At 45.1% G+C, this 15,706-nt stretch overlaps 1 protein-coding gene across 1 annotated transcript in view; it reads right to left on the bottom strand.

Moving 5' to 3' along the window:
- Positions 1-15,706, bottom strand: part of ARMH4 (armadillo like helical domain containing 4) — a 159,663-nt gene that overhangs the window by 139,812 nt on the left and 4,145 nt on the right. The window contains exons 2-3 of the mRNA XM_008269710.4: positions 7,739-9,329; positions 1,857-2,090 (exon numbers count right to left, since the gene is read on the bottom strand). Coding sequence (XP_008267932.2) covers positions 1,857-2,090; positions 7,739-9,329 — 1,825 coding nt within the window. The remainder of the gene's footprint in view (positions 1-1,856; positions 2,091-7,738; positions 9,330-15,706) is intronic.

Raw genomic sequence — 15,706 nt, 5'->3', positions numbered from 1 at the left:
TTCCACTCATAAGTATACTCCCAAGAGGAATTCCTGTACTTGAACCACAGAAAATGTTTACAAGAATATTCATAGCAGCAGTGTTCACCATAGCCAAACCTGAAAAGGTCCCTAATGCAAATCACCAAGAGTGGATGAAAACTGGATAAATAAGCTGTCATGTATTTTCACTTTAGAATATTACACAGCAATCGAAAGAACTATAGAAAGAAAGTCTTAGCCATAAAATATTAAGTAAAAAATGCGTGCGGGGCCTTCAAAAAGTTCATGGGAAATGCATCTTATGAAAAACTATGCAGACTTCAAAAAATTTTTGCGGGGCTGGCACTGTGGCACAGTGGGTTAACGCCCTGGCTTGAAGTGCCTGCATCCCATATGGGTGCTGGTTTGAGACCTGGCTGCTCCACTTCTGATCCAGCTCTCTGCTACACCCTGGGGTGGCAGTAGAAAATGGCCCAGGTCCTTGGGCCCCTGCACCCACGTCGGAGACCCAAAAGAAGCTCCTGGCTCCCTGCTTAGGATCGGCACAGCTCTGGCCGTTGCGGCCAATTGGAGAGTAAACCATCAGAGGAAAGACCTCTCTCTCTCTCTCTCTGAGTAACTCTGACTTTCAAGTAAATAAATAAATCTTTCAAAAAAAAAAAAAGAATAATTTTGCAACAAAATAATTTTATCTTTCAATTTCATTTTTCCAAAAACTTCCTGAAGTACACTCCTAAGTCCCAAAAGGTTCATCTATAATGCAATACCCTTTGTGCACAGCTAAACAACTGAGTCAAGTGTTGTGCCACAGCAGGTTAAGCTGCTGCTTGGAAGGCCACATCCCATACCACAGTGCTAGTTCAAGTCCTGGTTACTCTACTTCCCATCCAACTCCCTGCGAATTTGCTTTGGAATCAGCAAATGATGGCCTTGCCATCCATGTGGGAGACCAGGATGGAGTCTCTGGTTCTTGGCTTTTACCAGGCCTAGCCCCAGCCCAGTTAGGCAGTGAACCACTGATGGCAGGTCAATCTCGATCTCTCAACCTCTCTCTCTCTCTCTGTGTCACTGATTTTCAAGTAAATTTTTTTAAAAAAATCTAAAAAGAACAATTCTGAAACCCATACCAATTTTTTTTAGAATATATCTTTTCTATGAACTTTTTGGATGCATGGATTTCAAAAAATTTTTTGTCCTGAATCCCACTCCTAGGCATAAACCCAACAGAAATGAGTGATGTTTATAACATGTTTGTACAACAATGTCATTAATTGTATATTCATAGCTTTATTCCTTGGAGCCAAACTTTGGAAGGAACAAAATTCCCAGACAGTAGACAGTAACAGACAAATAAACTGTCAACGAAATATAATAGAGCAATGAAAATGGATAAAATACTGCTATATGTAGCAATGTAAGTGAGTCTCACAAATGTGATTTGAGTAAATGAACACAAAGAGAATACAAAAAAATTTTTTTGCCCCAAAATAAACATATCTTTCAATTCCATTTTCCAGGAACACTTTGGAATACCCTCATCCTATGGGGGCCAAGGCCAGAATCCAAACCCAGGCCGTTGGTCTTTTCACCCCCGGCTTCCAGTAGCAGAGATGCTGCTGCATAGGGCAGAGTTCTCAGGAAAGATGGCCCTTCTGGGACCAAAACCTGAGCCCCCGGGGGATTTGTCTAATGAACTAACCCCTTATCCTCCGGGGCTACACCCACCTCTCCAAATCACACAGTCCACCTCCCTCTCCCATTAGGGGCATGTGTGGCTGGCAGCAGGGCCAGCCGCCCCACTCAAGCTATCCCTTGTTAGTATCTAGAAAAGGCCCACCCCCAAACATGGAAACACCAATCTCCCCCTTACAGACCTTCCGCAGCTGGGGTCACGTCCACAGACAAAGGCACGGCTGTAGTTGAGACTGTGGTGGCCAGGGGCTCCCATCTTCCCGATAGCTCAGTGACCCCAGGAACGTCGGACCCGGGAGCAGGCGACTCCTGGGCTTCCTCAGGCTCATCGCTGCCTCCAGGAACCTCTTCTTGTGTCACCAAGGATAAAGGGGCTTCTGGTTCTTGAGTAGCTGTTGTCGTTTCCTGAGTGATATCTTAAAAGAGGGAAACATTTTTTTTTTTTTTGACAGGCAGAGTTAGACAGTGAGAGAGAGACAGAGAGAAAGGTCTTCCTTTTCCGTTGGTTCACCCCCCAAATGGCCACCAAGGCCGGCGCACTGAGCCAATCAGAAGCCAGGAGCCAGGTGCTTCCTCCTGGTCTCCCATGCGGGTACAGGGGCCCAAGCACTTGGGCCATCCTCCACTGCCCTCCCGGGCCACGGCAGAGAGCTGGACTGGAAGAGGGGCAACCGGGACAGAATCCGGCGCCCCAACCGGGACTAGAACCCGGGGTGCAAGCGCCGCAGGCAGAAGATTAGCCTAGTGAGCCGCGGCGCCGGCCAAAAGAGGGAAACTTTAAAATCAACCAAAATCCTAGTCAGTATATGGAGGTACTTCAAAAAGCTCATGGAAAAATGGAATTAAAAAGATAAATTTGCTTGAATGCAAAAGAAATTTGAAATCCATGTAGTTTCTTTCAGAATATTCACTTTGCTATGAGCTTTCTGAAGACCCTTACATAAACAACTAATTTTTCAAAGCAGATGGCTACTTCATGGATTAGAGAAACAAAGGGGAAACTCAGAAATAAAATACCAGTAGATAAATGTTACTTTCAGGGCTGGCGCTGTGGTGTAGCAGGTAAAGCTGCCATCTGCAGTGCCAGCATCCCATACAGGTGCTGGTTCGCGTTCCAGCTGCTCCACTTCTGATCCAGTTCCCTGCTAACACACCTGGGAAAGCAGCAGAAAATGGCTTAATTCCTTGGGCCCCTGCACCCACATGGCAGACTCAGAGGAGGCTCCAAGATCCTGGCTCCTGGCTTGAGATCTGCCCAGCTCCAGCCATTGAGGCCATTTAGGGAATGAACCAACAGATGGATGATCAAACTCACTCTCTCACTCTATAACTCTGCCTTTCAAATAAGTAAGTCTTTTTTTTTAAAGTTACTTCTATTTTTAAAGAATTATTTTTTATTTACCTGAAAGGCAGAGTTGGGGGAGGGGCAAGACAGAGGTCTTCCATCCACTGGTTCACTCCCCAAATGGCCACAACAGCCATGGCTGGACCAAACCAAAGCTAGGAGCCAGGAGCCTAGAGTCTCTTTCAGGTGTCCCCTGTTGAGTGCAGGGGTCCAAGGACTGGGGCTACCTTCTGCTGCTTTCCTGGGCCCATGAGCAGGGAGCTGGATTGGAAATGGAGCATTCAGGTCTTGAACTGGTACCCACGTGGGATGCTGGCACTGCAGGTGGAGGCTCAACCTACTATGTCACAATGCCAGTCCCAGAACGTCACTTCTTTCAGGAGCTAAGAATCAACCTAAGAAGAAGTTAATGTAAAACCCTAGAATGAAATGCAAACAAGAGGAAGATCAACCACTGAGCTCCCTTTCAAAGTTTGAATACAACATAATCAGTTTGTCAAGAAACAAATTATGCAGAACTAAATTACACCCAAAATTCTCAGAAGCATTTGCATATATTAATTTTCACAACTGCATTTCTGAAGGATAATGCAAAGTTAGCACTTTAAAATAAAGGAACAACAATTGTGAGAACTTATGATTACTGAATTCTAATGTGGGCCACACACACACAGCTATGTGTACTGTGTACATTATCTCATTTGATCTTCCCTAATATACTAAGAGGAGGTTGGTGCCAACATCATTCCATGGAAGCTGTACATCACAGGCCCAGGTCATGAACACAGGTTCCATAGGCAGAGCTTGTGGTGCAGTAGTTAAGACACCTACATCGCCTGCTGGAGTGCCTGGTAGCCAGTCCCTGCTCCACTTCGTATCCAGCTTCCTGCTATTCTGCATCCTATGAAGCAGTGGATGACGGCTTGCCCATATATGTGAGAGATCCTGATGGAATTCTGGGCTCCTGGCTTTGGTCTGGCCCAGTCCTAGAGGCTGCAGGCATTTGAGGAGTGAACCAGCAGGTGGAAGATCTCTATATCTCTATGTCTACCTCTTCTGCACTCTGTGCCACTCTTTCAAACCAAATTTAAAGATAAAACAATATGGGCTCTGGAGCCAACATTCCTGGGTTTTGATTCTGACTCAGCACTTATTCACCGTGTGATCTTACACAAATTACTTACCATCACTGGGCCTTGAGATTCCTCGGTTCTAAATTGGGGATAATATATCTATCTCATAGAGTTGTTACAAGAGTTAAATTAGGTAGCACGTGCAAAACAGTTAGTGCATTCAGTTCTTGATACATATTTAATTATTACTAGCTATTACCACTGGGTTTACAGAAGCTAAGGAACCTAAGCTTTTAGACTTAGGGTTCCTAAGCATTGTGCTACGCCCCAGGAACAACTCAGAGTGGTCTCCGAAGACCTGCATTCACCTGGGGATCAGAACAGGGAATGAGGGTCGGTGCTGTGGCACAGCAGGCTACACCTCCAGCTGTGGCACCTGCATCCCATATGGGCACCAGTTCATGTCCCGGCTCCTCCTCTTCCGATCTACCTCCCTGCTATATCCTGGGAAAGCAGTAGAAGATGGTCCACATGCCTGGGCCCCTGCACCTGCACCTGGATGAGAGACCCATGAAAAGCTCCTGGTTCTTGCCTTTGGATTGGCCCAGCTTCAGCCGTCGCAGCCACCTGAGAAGTGAAGCAGCAGATGGAAGACTTCTCTTTGTCTTTCCCTCTCTCTGGCTGTAACTCTACCTCTCAAATAAATAAATAAAATCTTTAAAAAATATATCAGGGAATGAAATAACGCTATAAAGTCTGACCTTACCTGTCATAGATCCAGCCTCTTTACCACATTATAATCCCTCAAACACATTATCAAAACCATAGGGTCAAGATTGGCCTCCTCCTTAGAGGGGAGGAATGCTGAACAACAGCTAAAAGACTTCACTATCTTTTTTTTTTTTCTAACAAGTATTAGTCCTGAATACACAGCATGCTCCTATTAGCAAGTTCAATAAGTCACACAATAAAAACTAATATTCTAGGGAAAGCTGAAGAACGCGTTCTGAAAGTTTTCATTAATGACATGGTATTTAAATTTTTTTCCACAGAAATAATTTATTTGCTCTAAAAGTGTGTGTGTGTGTGTGTGTATGTATCTGTTCCAGGAGAAGCAGTTCTTCCTCTTGGTACTCATCCAGTTTGGACTATTTTTTCCTTTGAATTGAAGAGAACTGCACATCTACCAGGTTGACAATACCTGCCTACCGGGCAAATAATGTTAGGGAAAGGTTCCTATATGAGCTTCATATTTGCTTTTTATAGCATTGGGGTTTGTTTTCTTTTTTTTCTTTTTTGGTCTTCCTTTTTCCAATAAGGCTGCAAATCTCTTTCAAATCCAGGACTCGCTGCCTTCCTGTACTTCCAGCACCCACGGCAGTAGTGTATTTACACCAAGACAATAACACAGGTCTAGCATGTCCTGCAGCACAGTTCTCCACGATTCTGAAAGTGTAATGAGCACTTCTGAGAAGAAATATGGAAAGTCTCTTTTCACAGTTATATGAAGTAGCAAGAAATGTCCACACGTATAATGTCTTCAATAAGTGACTGTTGTTAAGAGGGGGAAAAAAAGAGTGGGAACCAGAAATAGCAATGGGAATTTAAAAAATATTTTCACTTTCCCAAAATCTCTCACTCTTTCTATATCCTGTAGAGAAAAAGTAATATAATACTCACTGTCGCTTATTTTTAAAGCCTGGTCTTCCATTGACTCGACTGGAGAAACTAGCTCAATCGGAGGACTGACCAGAATAAGCTCATGACCTGTTTACAATATCCAAAACTCACTGCATGTCTTTAGGACGTTAATGTCCCAAGTGGTTCTGTCCTAAAATGATCAGTATTTGAGTTGTTTCCTTCAGAAAGACACTCAGAGTCATCAGAAACCAGGTAGAAAAACTTTCCGGCAATTCTGTAACTACTGCTGTTAATAATCACAATCTTTCTCGTTCTTTTGAACTCTGTGGGACCAAAAAGATTAAAATGGAAAGACCATCCTTCTCTCTAAACAGCTTGCAGAAACTGTGGTTAGTTCGGCAAGTGAGGCGGTCAAACTGCATGAGCCAGTGTGAAGGGCTCCCCGTCTTCACCTCCTCACCCTCTGAACAGGTATCTTCTGAGCACCTCCTGTGCACCAAGCATTGTGTGATGTGCAGGGACTAAAATACGTCGCTGCTAAAGACGGCAGCTAAGTGAGACGACTGTGACTAAGGAGCATGTTCAATAAGCAAAATAACCAGACGAGTACCAAGTCCATTTACTTTTCAGGCTGTATTAACAGACACTAACACATGTTAGTACAGTATCAGGAATCAAGGGTTCAGTTGTGCAATCTGGGAATACATGACTTAATGCTCCAGAAGCATCTCTCATAAACACTGTAGAGAGTTAGAGCCAACTTGTTCCATCGTACCTAATACGCGTCTGTACGATTATGTGGTCCTAACTTACATCATACAAAACAAAAAGTATTTTCTGGAAGCTCCTATGAAAACATTCAGCATACCAGGTCTTCCAGTCTTTAACACATGAATTAGAATGTAAAATTCCATCTGCAAAATAACCTCATCATTTTCATTCAATCTTAATAACATTTTAAAAAGTGTATTACTAATTTGATATTTTCCATTAATTATGCTATTTGGCGGAAGTAAAGTGTTGTGTGCGGTCCAACACAATCTGCAATGAGTGTGTGCATGTCATACTAAGGTTTTCCTTACTTATGCTGTTATTTGACTGATTACACATAATAAAAGAAAAACATTACCCATCAGCAACAAATATGAGGCTCACCAACATGATTATTCACAAATGCAGAGGCCAAACAAAACGAAAAACGTAAAATCAAGGCAGCAGATAGCACCTTCCTCCAACCCCTTATTTTAGATGAATTCTTTTTGGGAAAATAAAAGTTAAAGAATTCACATGGTCAATATATGAGATAAATACCTAAAGCCTTTTTTGGAAGAAATAACAGAAATGAGAGTATATGATGGTGCTTCAAATGGTTTATGGAGAAAATGGAGTGAACAAAATGTTTAGTTTGTATACAAAAAACTTGAAATACATGCATGGTTTTTCATAAAATGCATTTTCAATGAACTTGTTTGAAGACTCCCCTGCATTTTACAACCAAGTGCAATATATACCCTGTATTACTATACTGCTTAATTATACAGCTAATCCTATGTTATATATTTATATGTTTTCACAATAAACTTTTTGAGAAAATATGAGCCTAATATCAAGGTTTCTCAATCTCAATGCTATTGACATGTTGGCTCAAATGATCCTTTGCCATGCAGTGCTGTCTTGTGCATTGTAGAAGGCGGAGCCACATCCCTGGCCTCTGCCCACCAGAAGCTGGGAGAACCCCTCAGCTGTAGCAGCTAACAGTGTCTTCAAGCACTGCAGTATGTCCCCTTGGGAAATGAGGGGACAAAACTAGACCCAGTGGAAGATCACTGGTCTACATGCAGGGGTTATATTTAAGCATCATTTTTATTTTTAAAAAAAGGCACATGATTTGTATATTTTTGCTTTTCCTTAAAACAACCTATTTCTACAATGCCATTTTATAAAAGCAAAAAAAAAAAACTACATTGAAATATTTCAAATTAAACAAAGCTTGTTTTTCCTTTACCTTTCAGTGTATTTCTCAGCGGCTGATATGCCTCAGACTCATATTCGGAGACGGAAACGGTGGTCTCTGAGAAAAGTGTAACATCATTCTCTTGGGTGGGTTCCGGGAAGTCTCCCGCACTTGGGAACAGGTTCACAGCGGAAGCCCTTGTATCCTCCAGCAGACTTGTGGGGGTACTGGAACTTGGACCGATGAAGGCGGGTGATCTCTCATCCCCAGGTGCTACTGGCAGGGCTGTCCCCAGGTGTGTCTCCCCTTCAGGCAGTCCCTGAGCCCCCTCTGTAGCTTCTGTGAAAGCGTAGCCCCTGTCCAGGCCACCAGGGCTTGCTTGCGCTGTCTGAGATGTTCCCATTCCCACCTTAGTCTCTGTATCGTCTCCCAGCTTTGGGGTCCTTACCTGGCTTGCACCAGGGCTTACTTGCACTGTCTGAGATGTTCCCATTCCCACCTGAGACTCTGTATCGTCTCCCAGCTTTGGGGTCCTTATCTGGCTTGCACCAGGGCTTACTTGCACTGTCTGAGATGTTCCCATTCCCACCTGAGACTCTGTATCGTCCCCCAGCTTTGGGGTCCTCATCTGGCTTGCACTCTCTAATTTGGTGTCGTCCCACTCATCACTAGAGACGAAGGCAGATGGAACAGCTGTGCTGACACTCATGGCGACGTCCCAGGCTCCTGGCAGACTGGCAGCGTCTGGCTCAACACTCAGGGTGTCCTCAGAAGTTGCGAGCGAGGACTTGGTGGCAGTAGCCTGGGTATTATCAGCTGTCAACTGGGAAGGCTTCTCCCTATCAGGCGTGAGGCTTCCAGGCTCGGTGCTTGCTGCAGACTTAACAGAAGGAAAAGAAGTTGTCCTGTCATCTGCGTCCGCCTCCAATTCCTCAGCCCTGGGGTGGGTGGTTAGCATGTCCTTAACAGTCACATGGGATAAAGGTGAATGTCCCTGACTTTCCATTGCAAATGACGGACTAACCATATCCCTAAGGAAGCCTTGCGTTGCTGCGGGGGTCCCTTCCACAGTGGCCTGAATGCCAGTCCTGCTAAAGGGCTCCTCCTTCTCATCAGTCTTCGGAGAACCGGTGACCATGACAGCAGTGGGTGACATGGCCTTGGGAGGTCTGCTTCCAGGAGACACTCTCGCTGGCTGGCTAGAACCAGACACTTCTTCACCTGCTGGGATGCCTGGCTCGGTAACAATGTAAACACCAGGGCTATTGGGTTGCAAGACCCCGGCTTCTGTAGGGTGGGTTTCTTTGTGGATGGAGAATATTTGATGCAATGGTGTTGCTGCGGATGGTCCTTCCAACGCTATCATTGGATCTTTGGAGACTGTTAGTCGGGGGGTCTTCTGGGAAGCAACAGAGCTGTTTTCCAAGTCGTCCGCATCCATCCCCTCCGACTGCACTTCTCCTGCAGGAACTTGTGCTATCTCCCTGCTTGCTATTTTGGGGAAAGCCAGACATTGTGTGGCAAAGCTGAGAAGCAGAAGGCTACAGCAGGCCAGATAAATGTGCAAGACAATTGGTTTGCTCATAGTGGAAGAGAAATGTGCACCTAAATTGGCAGAGCTGACAATTCCGATGATTGAGTCCTGCAGCAAAGGAAAACATGTCAGACTGTCATACGTTGCAAATAACACCCTTTAAATCAAATTGTAAGTAAAATAATCTCCTTGTAACATACCGAGAGAGGGTAGGTTTTAGAGGGCTGCTCTATTTTTTTGCACCTTTGAGACATGAATAACCCAGTTCACTTTTCCCTGCTGAATTCTGCAGCTGATTTAACTTGCAGCTCCCTAGACAAAGGTACACAAGTTCAAGTGTTCAGTTCATTGTTTCTTAAACACCTACTTGAAATAAACTGCCCTTGAGGTCACACTGGCAATTTTCTCTCCAAATCTCCCTCTCTAGCCAAATGACTGCAAAGATAACAAGATGTCCAAGATACAGAAAGTAAATAGCACACATGCATTCAAAGGACATTTGAAGTGTCCACAGGGTCTGAATGCTTGTGTGCCCTGAAAAGCCATGTCTGGAAACCGAATCGCTAATGATGGCGTGGGGAAAGTGCGGCTTTCAGGAAGCGGTTAGATCAGAAAGGTGGTGATGCCCTGAGAAACAGCCCCAGAGAGCCCCTCCCCCTGCACCAGGTGAGGACACAGTGGGAAAGTGTCTTCTGGGAACCAGAAACCAGGCTCCCCCCAGACGCCAGATCTTAGTGCCTCGACCTTACGCTTCCCAGACGGCAGAACTCTGAGAAGCAAACTTGTAAGCCACCTCATTTACATTTTTGGTGTATCAGCCTGAATAGTGTAAGACAAGTACACCTTACAACTTATGAAATGCTGTCATAAAATGCTGAGTAGCAGTTACTTTCAAGAGTTTAAAGCAATATGTAGGCCGGCGCCGTGGCTCGGCACACCGGGTTCTAGTCCCGGTCGGGGCGCCGGATTCTGTCCTGGTTGCCCCCCTTCCAGGCCAGCTCTCTGCTGTGGCCTGGGAAGGCAGTGGAGGATGGCCCAAGTGCTTGGGCCCTGCACCCGCATGGGAGACCAGGAGAAGCACCTGGCTCCTGGCTTCGGATCAGTGTAGCTCTGGCCATAGCGGCCATTTGGGGAGTGAACCAATGGAAGGAAGACCTTTCTCTCTATCTCACTAACTCTGTCAAAAAAAAAAAAAAAAGTATTTTTGGAAAAAAAAAAAAAACAAAACATAGTATAAAATTAGCAATCTACTGAATGTCCATAACTGGAAGATTAAAGTTTATTACACTCTTCAAAATAAACTATTCATGCTTTCATTACAACTAAAACAGTATGAAAAATGTTTGTTTTGGGGCCAGTGCTGCGGCACAGCGGGTTAAAGCCCTGGCCTGAAGCGCCAGCATCCCATATGGGTGCCAGTTCTAGTCCTGGCTGCTCCTCTTCTGATTCAGCTCTCTGCCATGGCCTGGGAAAGCAGCAGAAGATGCCCCAAGTCCTTGGGCCCCTGCACCCTTGTGGGAGACCCGGAGGAAGCTCCTGGCTCCTGGCTTCAGATCGGCGCAGCTCTAGCCATGTGGCTATCTGGGGAGTGAACCAGTGGATGGAAGACCCCTCTCTCTGTCTCTACCTCTCTCTGTAACTCTTTCAAATAAATAAAATAAATCTTAAAAAAAAAATGCTCATTGGCTGGCGCCACGGCTCACTATGCTAATCCTCTACCTGTAGCACCGGCACCCCGGATTTTGGTCCCGGTAGGGGCGCCGGATTCTGTCCCGGTTGCTCCTCTTCCAGTCTGGCTCTCTGCTATGGCCTGGGAGTGCAGTGGAGGATGGCCCTTGGGCCCTGTACCTGCATGGGAGACCAGGAGAAGCACCTGGCTCCTGGCTTCGGATCAGCGCAGTGCGCCTGCCACAGCGCGCCAGCCGCAGCGGCCATTGTGGGGTGAACCAACGGCAAAGAAAGACCTTTCTCTCTGTCTCTCTCTCTCTCACTGTCCAAACTGCCTGTCAAAAAAAAAATGCTCATTTTCCCTCAAAGTTGAAGAACTTTTGTTCTTTTTATGTATTTTTTTGAGTACGGCCCCTTCTTTTCCATCATCAGAAATGTCTCAGTGATGCTACAGGTTTTATAATTAAACCTAGGAACTACAATTCTAAAACACAAACCTTGCCTTTCTAAAAGTTACATTTTTTTTTTCATGTCTAATCAAGAACCTACCTAGGTTAAGCACATGGTGTGTCTGCGAGAAATCTACATTTTCATAGGAACTTCTCCCCTTAACGACATCAAAGCTTTCACCTCCCCCCTGCTTAGCCTTATATCCTTTTAGGACAGAAAAAAAAGGCCAAGTCCTCAGAACATTACCTGGATGGCTGATGACCAAAAGAAGGATGAAACGGTCTATGTGGAGGAAAAAGAAATCCATGGATTCAGAGCAGAGGTCTCTGGACAACTGTGAATGCCACTTTCATAAGCTTCCTAAGAAGAGAGCCTGCAGCCCCAGCTCACGTCTTAACTGCACCTTCCTCCAAGACCTGAAGTCACGGCCACCCGGCTAAGAAACTCCCAAATTCCTGATGCCCAGAAACGACAGGAAGTAATGCACGTTCATTGTCCTTTCAAGCAACTAATTTTGGGGTAATTCATTGTCCAGAAATCTTGAATTCACAAGATTTGGGGGAAATAATAAGGATATTTCAAAAGGCTCACGTAAAATGAAATAAAAAAATAAGTTTATCGGGGTGCAAAAAAATGCTGAAAAACATGCACAGTTTTTTCATGACATATGTTTTAAATGAACTTTTCTGAAGATCCTTTGTCTGGAAATGGAGTGACGTCATGGGGTGTCACGGTGCCGCCTACAGAAAGGACGCAGGGGTCACAGATGTGGCAGAGGAGAAAACTGAAGCCAGGAGTGAGCAGGAAAGCATCAGCCCTCCCGGAACCCTCAGAGCTGGTGAGAGGAATGCTGCTTCCCCAGTCATAGGACGGAGGGCTGAAAATTGTATTTAAGTGGTAAATTCCATACAGGTAGTTAACCTTGCTTTAAATGGAGAGAACACAAGAAAGGTGTCCGAGTGCAAAGGAACAGCATGGAGCAAGACACTGCAGCCCTCTGGGGACCAGTGACCCCCATGCTTTAGATGTGCAGAAAGCACCAAGCTCATGGCCAAGTTGCAGGTCAATGATTTTGGTTTGCCGCCTCGATTTCCCTTCATTAAAACCAAAACTTGATGACAGCCGTGAAGCCAGGATGCTCCCAGTCAACAAAATTACATCTTTGGATTTTTGTATACATAAGTTGAGCCAGAGACTATCCTCACGATTGAAGAGACATAAAAGCCATAGAGAACTGGTTCTTTTTTGTTTGTTTGTTTGTTTGTTTGTTTGACAGGTAGAAAGACAAACAGGGAGCTCCCATCCATTGGTTCAGACCCAAAATATCCACAACAGCCAGGATGGCTGGGACCAGGCCAGGAAAAAACCAGGAGCTGGAAACTCAACCCAGATCTCCCGTGTGGATGCAGGGGTCCAGTTACTTGAGCCATCAGCACTGTCTCCCAGAGTCAGCATTAGCAAGGAGCTAGAGTCAGGAGCCAGAGCCAAGAGCAGAACCCAGGTTCTCGGTTAACGGACGTGAGCATCTTATTAACCAGCTTGTTAACTGCTAAGTTAAGGCCAGCCCCCTTTGGTTCACTTGTGATCTGTTCAAACAGTTGTCCCTTTCTGAACAAACACTTTCACGTTCAGTGAAAAAACAGCCCAGAAGCCAGAAGATGTGGTCGAAAAGCTTGGTCTATGTGATTCCATGTTTCTGGATGAAAATCTGAAAAATCCAGTCCATCGTGAATGGTACTGGCATCAAAGCAATGATTCCTGAATTCCAGTTTTCCTGTTGTGAAAACTTGCTGTGTGCTGCTAGGCAAGGAGCTTCAGTTTCTCTTTTGACAAAATGAGGAGTTAGAGGGAAAAAAATCCATGAATCTACTTTCGCATCTCATTTTTATGACATAAAATAAATATTACCAATATTTCCACTGTTATACAATTTTGCCATCAAGCAGGCAAGGCATCCAGGCACATGAACAGATACTTCTGCATCTTATTTCTATGTTCTGAATCAAATCAGACCGAGGGGAGAGGGGGCAAAGAAGAAAGACCCAGTATAGTGTCAATTGCCTTCCCAAGACACAAGTTCCCCTCGAGGTTTTATTTTCATCTGCATCTTGAGTTGAAGGATTTTTGTGTGAAGGGAATTCTGCCAATGCTCTAAGAGCCTCTGCTTCTGTGACTGCCGGCCACCTGTTTTCTAAATCAATTACATCCACAAAAGTGGGGGTGAACCGCCAGCAAGCCTCTTCTGTGTCTCTACGGAGGCCATATGCTCCTTCTCCCCACTATTCAAAGCAACGCCTGAACTCTAACAGGAGGTGGGAAGACAGGCTGTAGGATCAGCAGCAGAGAACACATCTGCAACTCAGATAAACTGGTAGATGACCTCCAAGTTCCAGGTGAACTTGAACGTATTCCTCTCTCAAAGCCTGGCAAGGTTCACATTCCCACTCCTAAGAGTTCGGTGCTGTATGGGTGCTGTATGACACAAGAGAGTAAATAAGAAAAACTGACTCAATGACAATATCTGCAGCCGTACTTTGGAGGGCTATGGGCCTTTTCTCCTCAATGCCGTATCCGCTTCCTGGCAAAGTGCCTGGCACAGAGGAAACGCTCAGTGAACACTGGCTGAACAAACGGACAAATGTCTACGGCCCTCCCTTGCTGGGAGAGGTGGAAGGAAGGGAGTTACTGCTTTCTGCAAGTCCACGTCCTATCTTGAATGAACCCAATCATAAGAATATTTAACAAACAAACAAAAAGAACCTTTCTCGGAGTCTTCCCTCACACTGTCTTCGGATACTGCTTTCTGCTCACTATATCTGTCACTGCAAATTAATTCAGATAAATAAACTCTAACCAAATTACTGATAGTGGTATCAGCATCACATAGCTCTAAAAGCAGCCCTTTGAGAGCAAGCCAGCAGCTCTCTGTCTATCATTCACTATCACAGTGTCATAATGGCTTGCAGTGCTCTGAGCAATTTACTGCATTTCTGCCACTGGTGGGCAGATAAGCTGTTCTGTCACGCATTATCTTTGACAATCTTAAACAGATATCGTCCAGAATCTGTGTCTTTGTCAAGTCTAGGTATATCCAAGTTTCAAAGACAAATAAAAGACAACACGAAAAATGCAGCCTTTGCCATCTTGTTACACTTTACAATCAGATTTTTAAAACACTTGATCAATATTTTCCCAAATCAAGTGACTGCTGCTATTGCAGAATGTTGCTAAAATAAAGACATAAAGGCAGAGGTTGGTGTTGTGGTGTGGCAGGTGAAGCTGCCACCTGCCACACCAGCATCCCAGCTCAGAGCACTGGTTAGAATCCTGGTTGCTTCTGCTTCACTTCCAATCTAGGTCCCTGCCAACGTGCCCTGGAAGGCAGTGGAAGATGGCCCAAGAACTTGGGCCCTTGGATGGAGTGCCTGCCTTCAGCATGGCCAGGCCATTGCAACCATTTTAGGAGTGAACCAGCAGATGGAAGATCTCTCTCTCTCCCCACCCCCATCTCTGTCACTATGCATTTCAAATAACTTAAATATAAGTTTAAAAAATGAATAAAAATGACAAATCAATCCAAAATGACTACCATTTTCAGGATATTATGTGCCAAGTGTTAGAAGTATGTTATAGGGCTGGCGCCGCGGCTCACTAGGCTAATCCTCCACCTAGTGGCGCCGGCACACCAGGTTCTAGTCCCAGTCGGGGCGCCGGATTCTGTCCCAATTGCCCCTCTTCCAGGCCAGCTCTCTGCTGTGGCCCGGGAGTGCAGTGGAGGATGGCCCAAGTGCTTGGGCCCTGCACCCGCATGGGAGACCAGGAGAAGCACCTGGCTCCTGCCTTCGGATCAGCGCGGTACACTGGCCGTAGCGCACCAGCCGTGGCGGCCATTGGAGGGTGAACCAACAGCAAAAGGAAGACCTTTCTCTCTGTCTCTCTCTTTCACTATCCACTCTGCCTGTCAAAAAAAAAAGAAGTGTGTTATACAAATTATCTTACTTAATCCTTACAACAGCCTAATGAGGTAGGTGGTTCCATTATCCCCATTTGCTTTTTGTTTTTTTTTGTTTTTTGACAGGCAGAGTGGACAGTAAGAGAGAGAGACAGAGAGAAAGGTCTTCCTTTGCCGTTGGTTCACCCTCCAATGGCCCATTTGTTTTTAAGATGAGAAGACTACAGGCTCATAGAAAACAATTAGCTCATCTAATCACAGGATCTTTCTGATCCTTTGGGTTCCATCAGACTTCAAGATTCTTGTCTTTGCCACTGCAACTCTCTGCCTTCCCCAAATATGTCATATAATGTTCCCAAACATACTACTGCCAAACTCAATATCTGTAACAACCTCAGAGTTCCACAACTAGTCA

The sequence above is a fragment of the Oryctolagus cuniculus genome, chromosome 12 (genome assembly GCF_964237555.1).
Source record: "Oryctolagus cuniculus chromosome 12, mOryCun1.1, whole genome shotgun sequence".
In the NCBI taxonomy this organism is placed as follows: Eukaryota; Metazoa; Chordata; class Mammalia; order Lagomorpha; family Leporidae; genus Oryctolagus; species Oryctolagus cuniculus.
The sequence above is the reverse complement of the archived record's forward strand: the minus strand, read 5'-3'. Positions and strand labels throughout refer to the sequence as shown.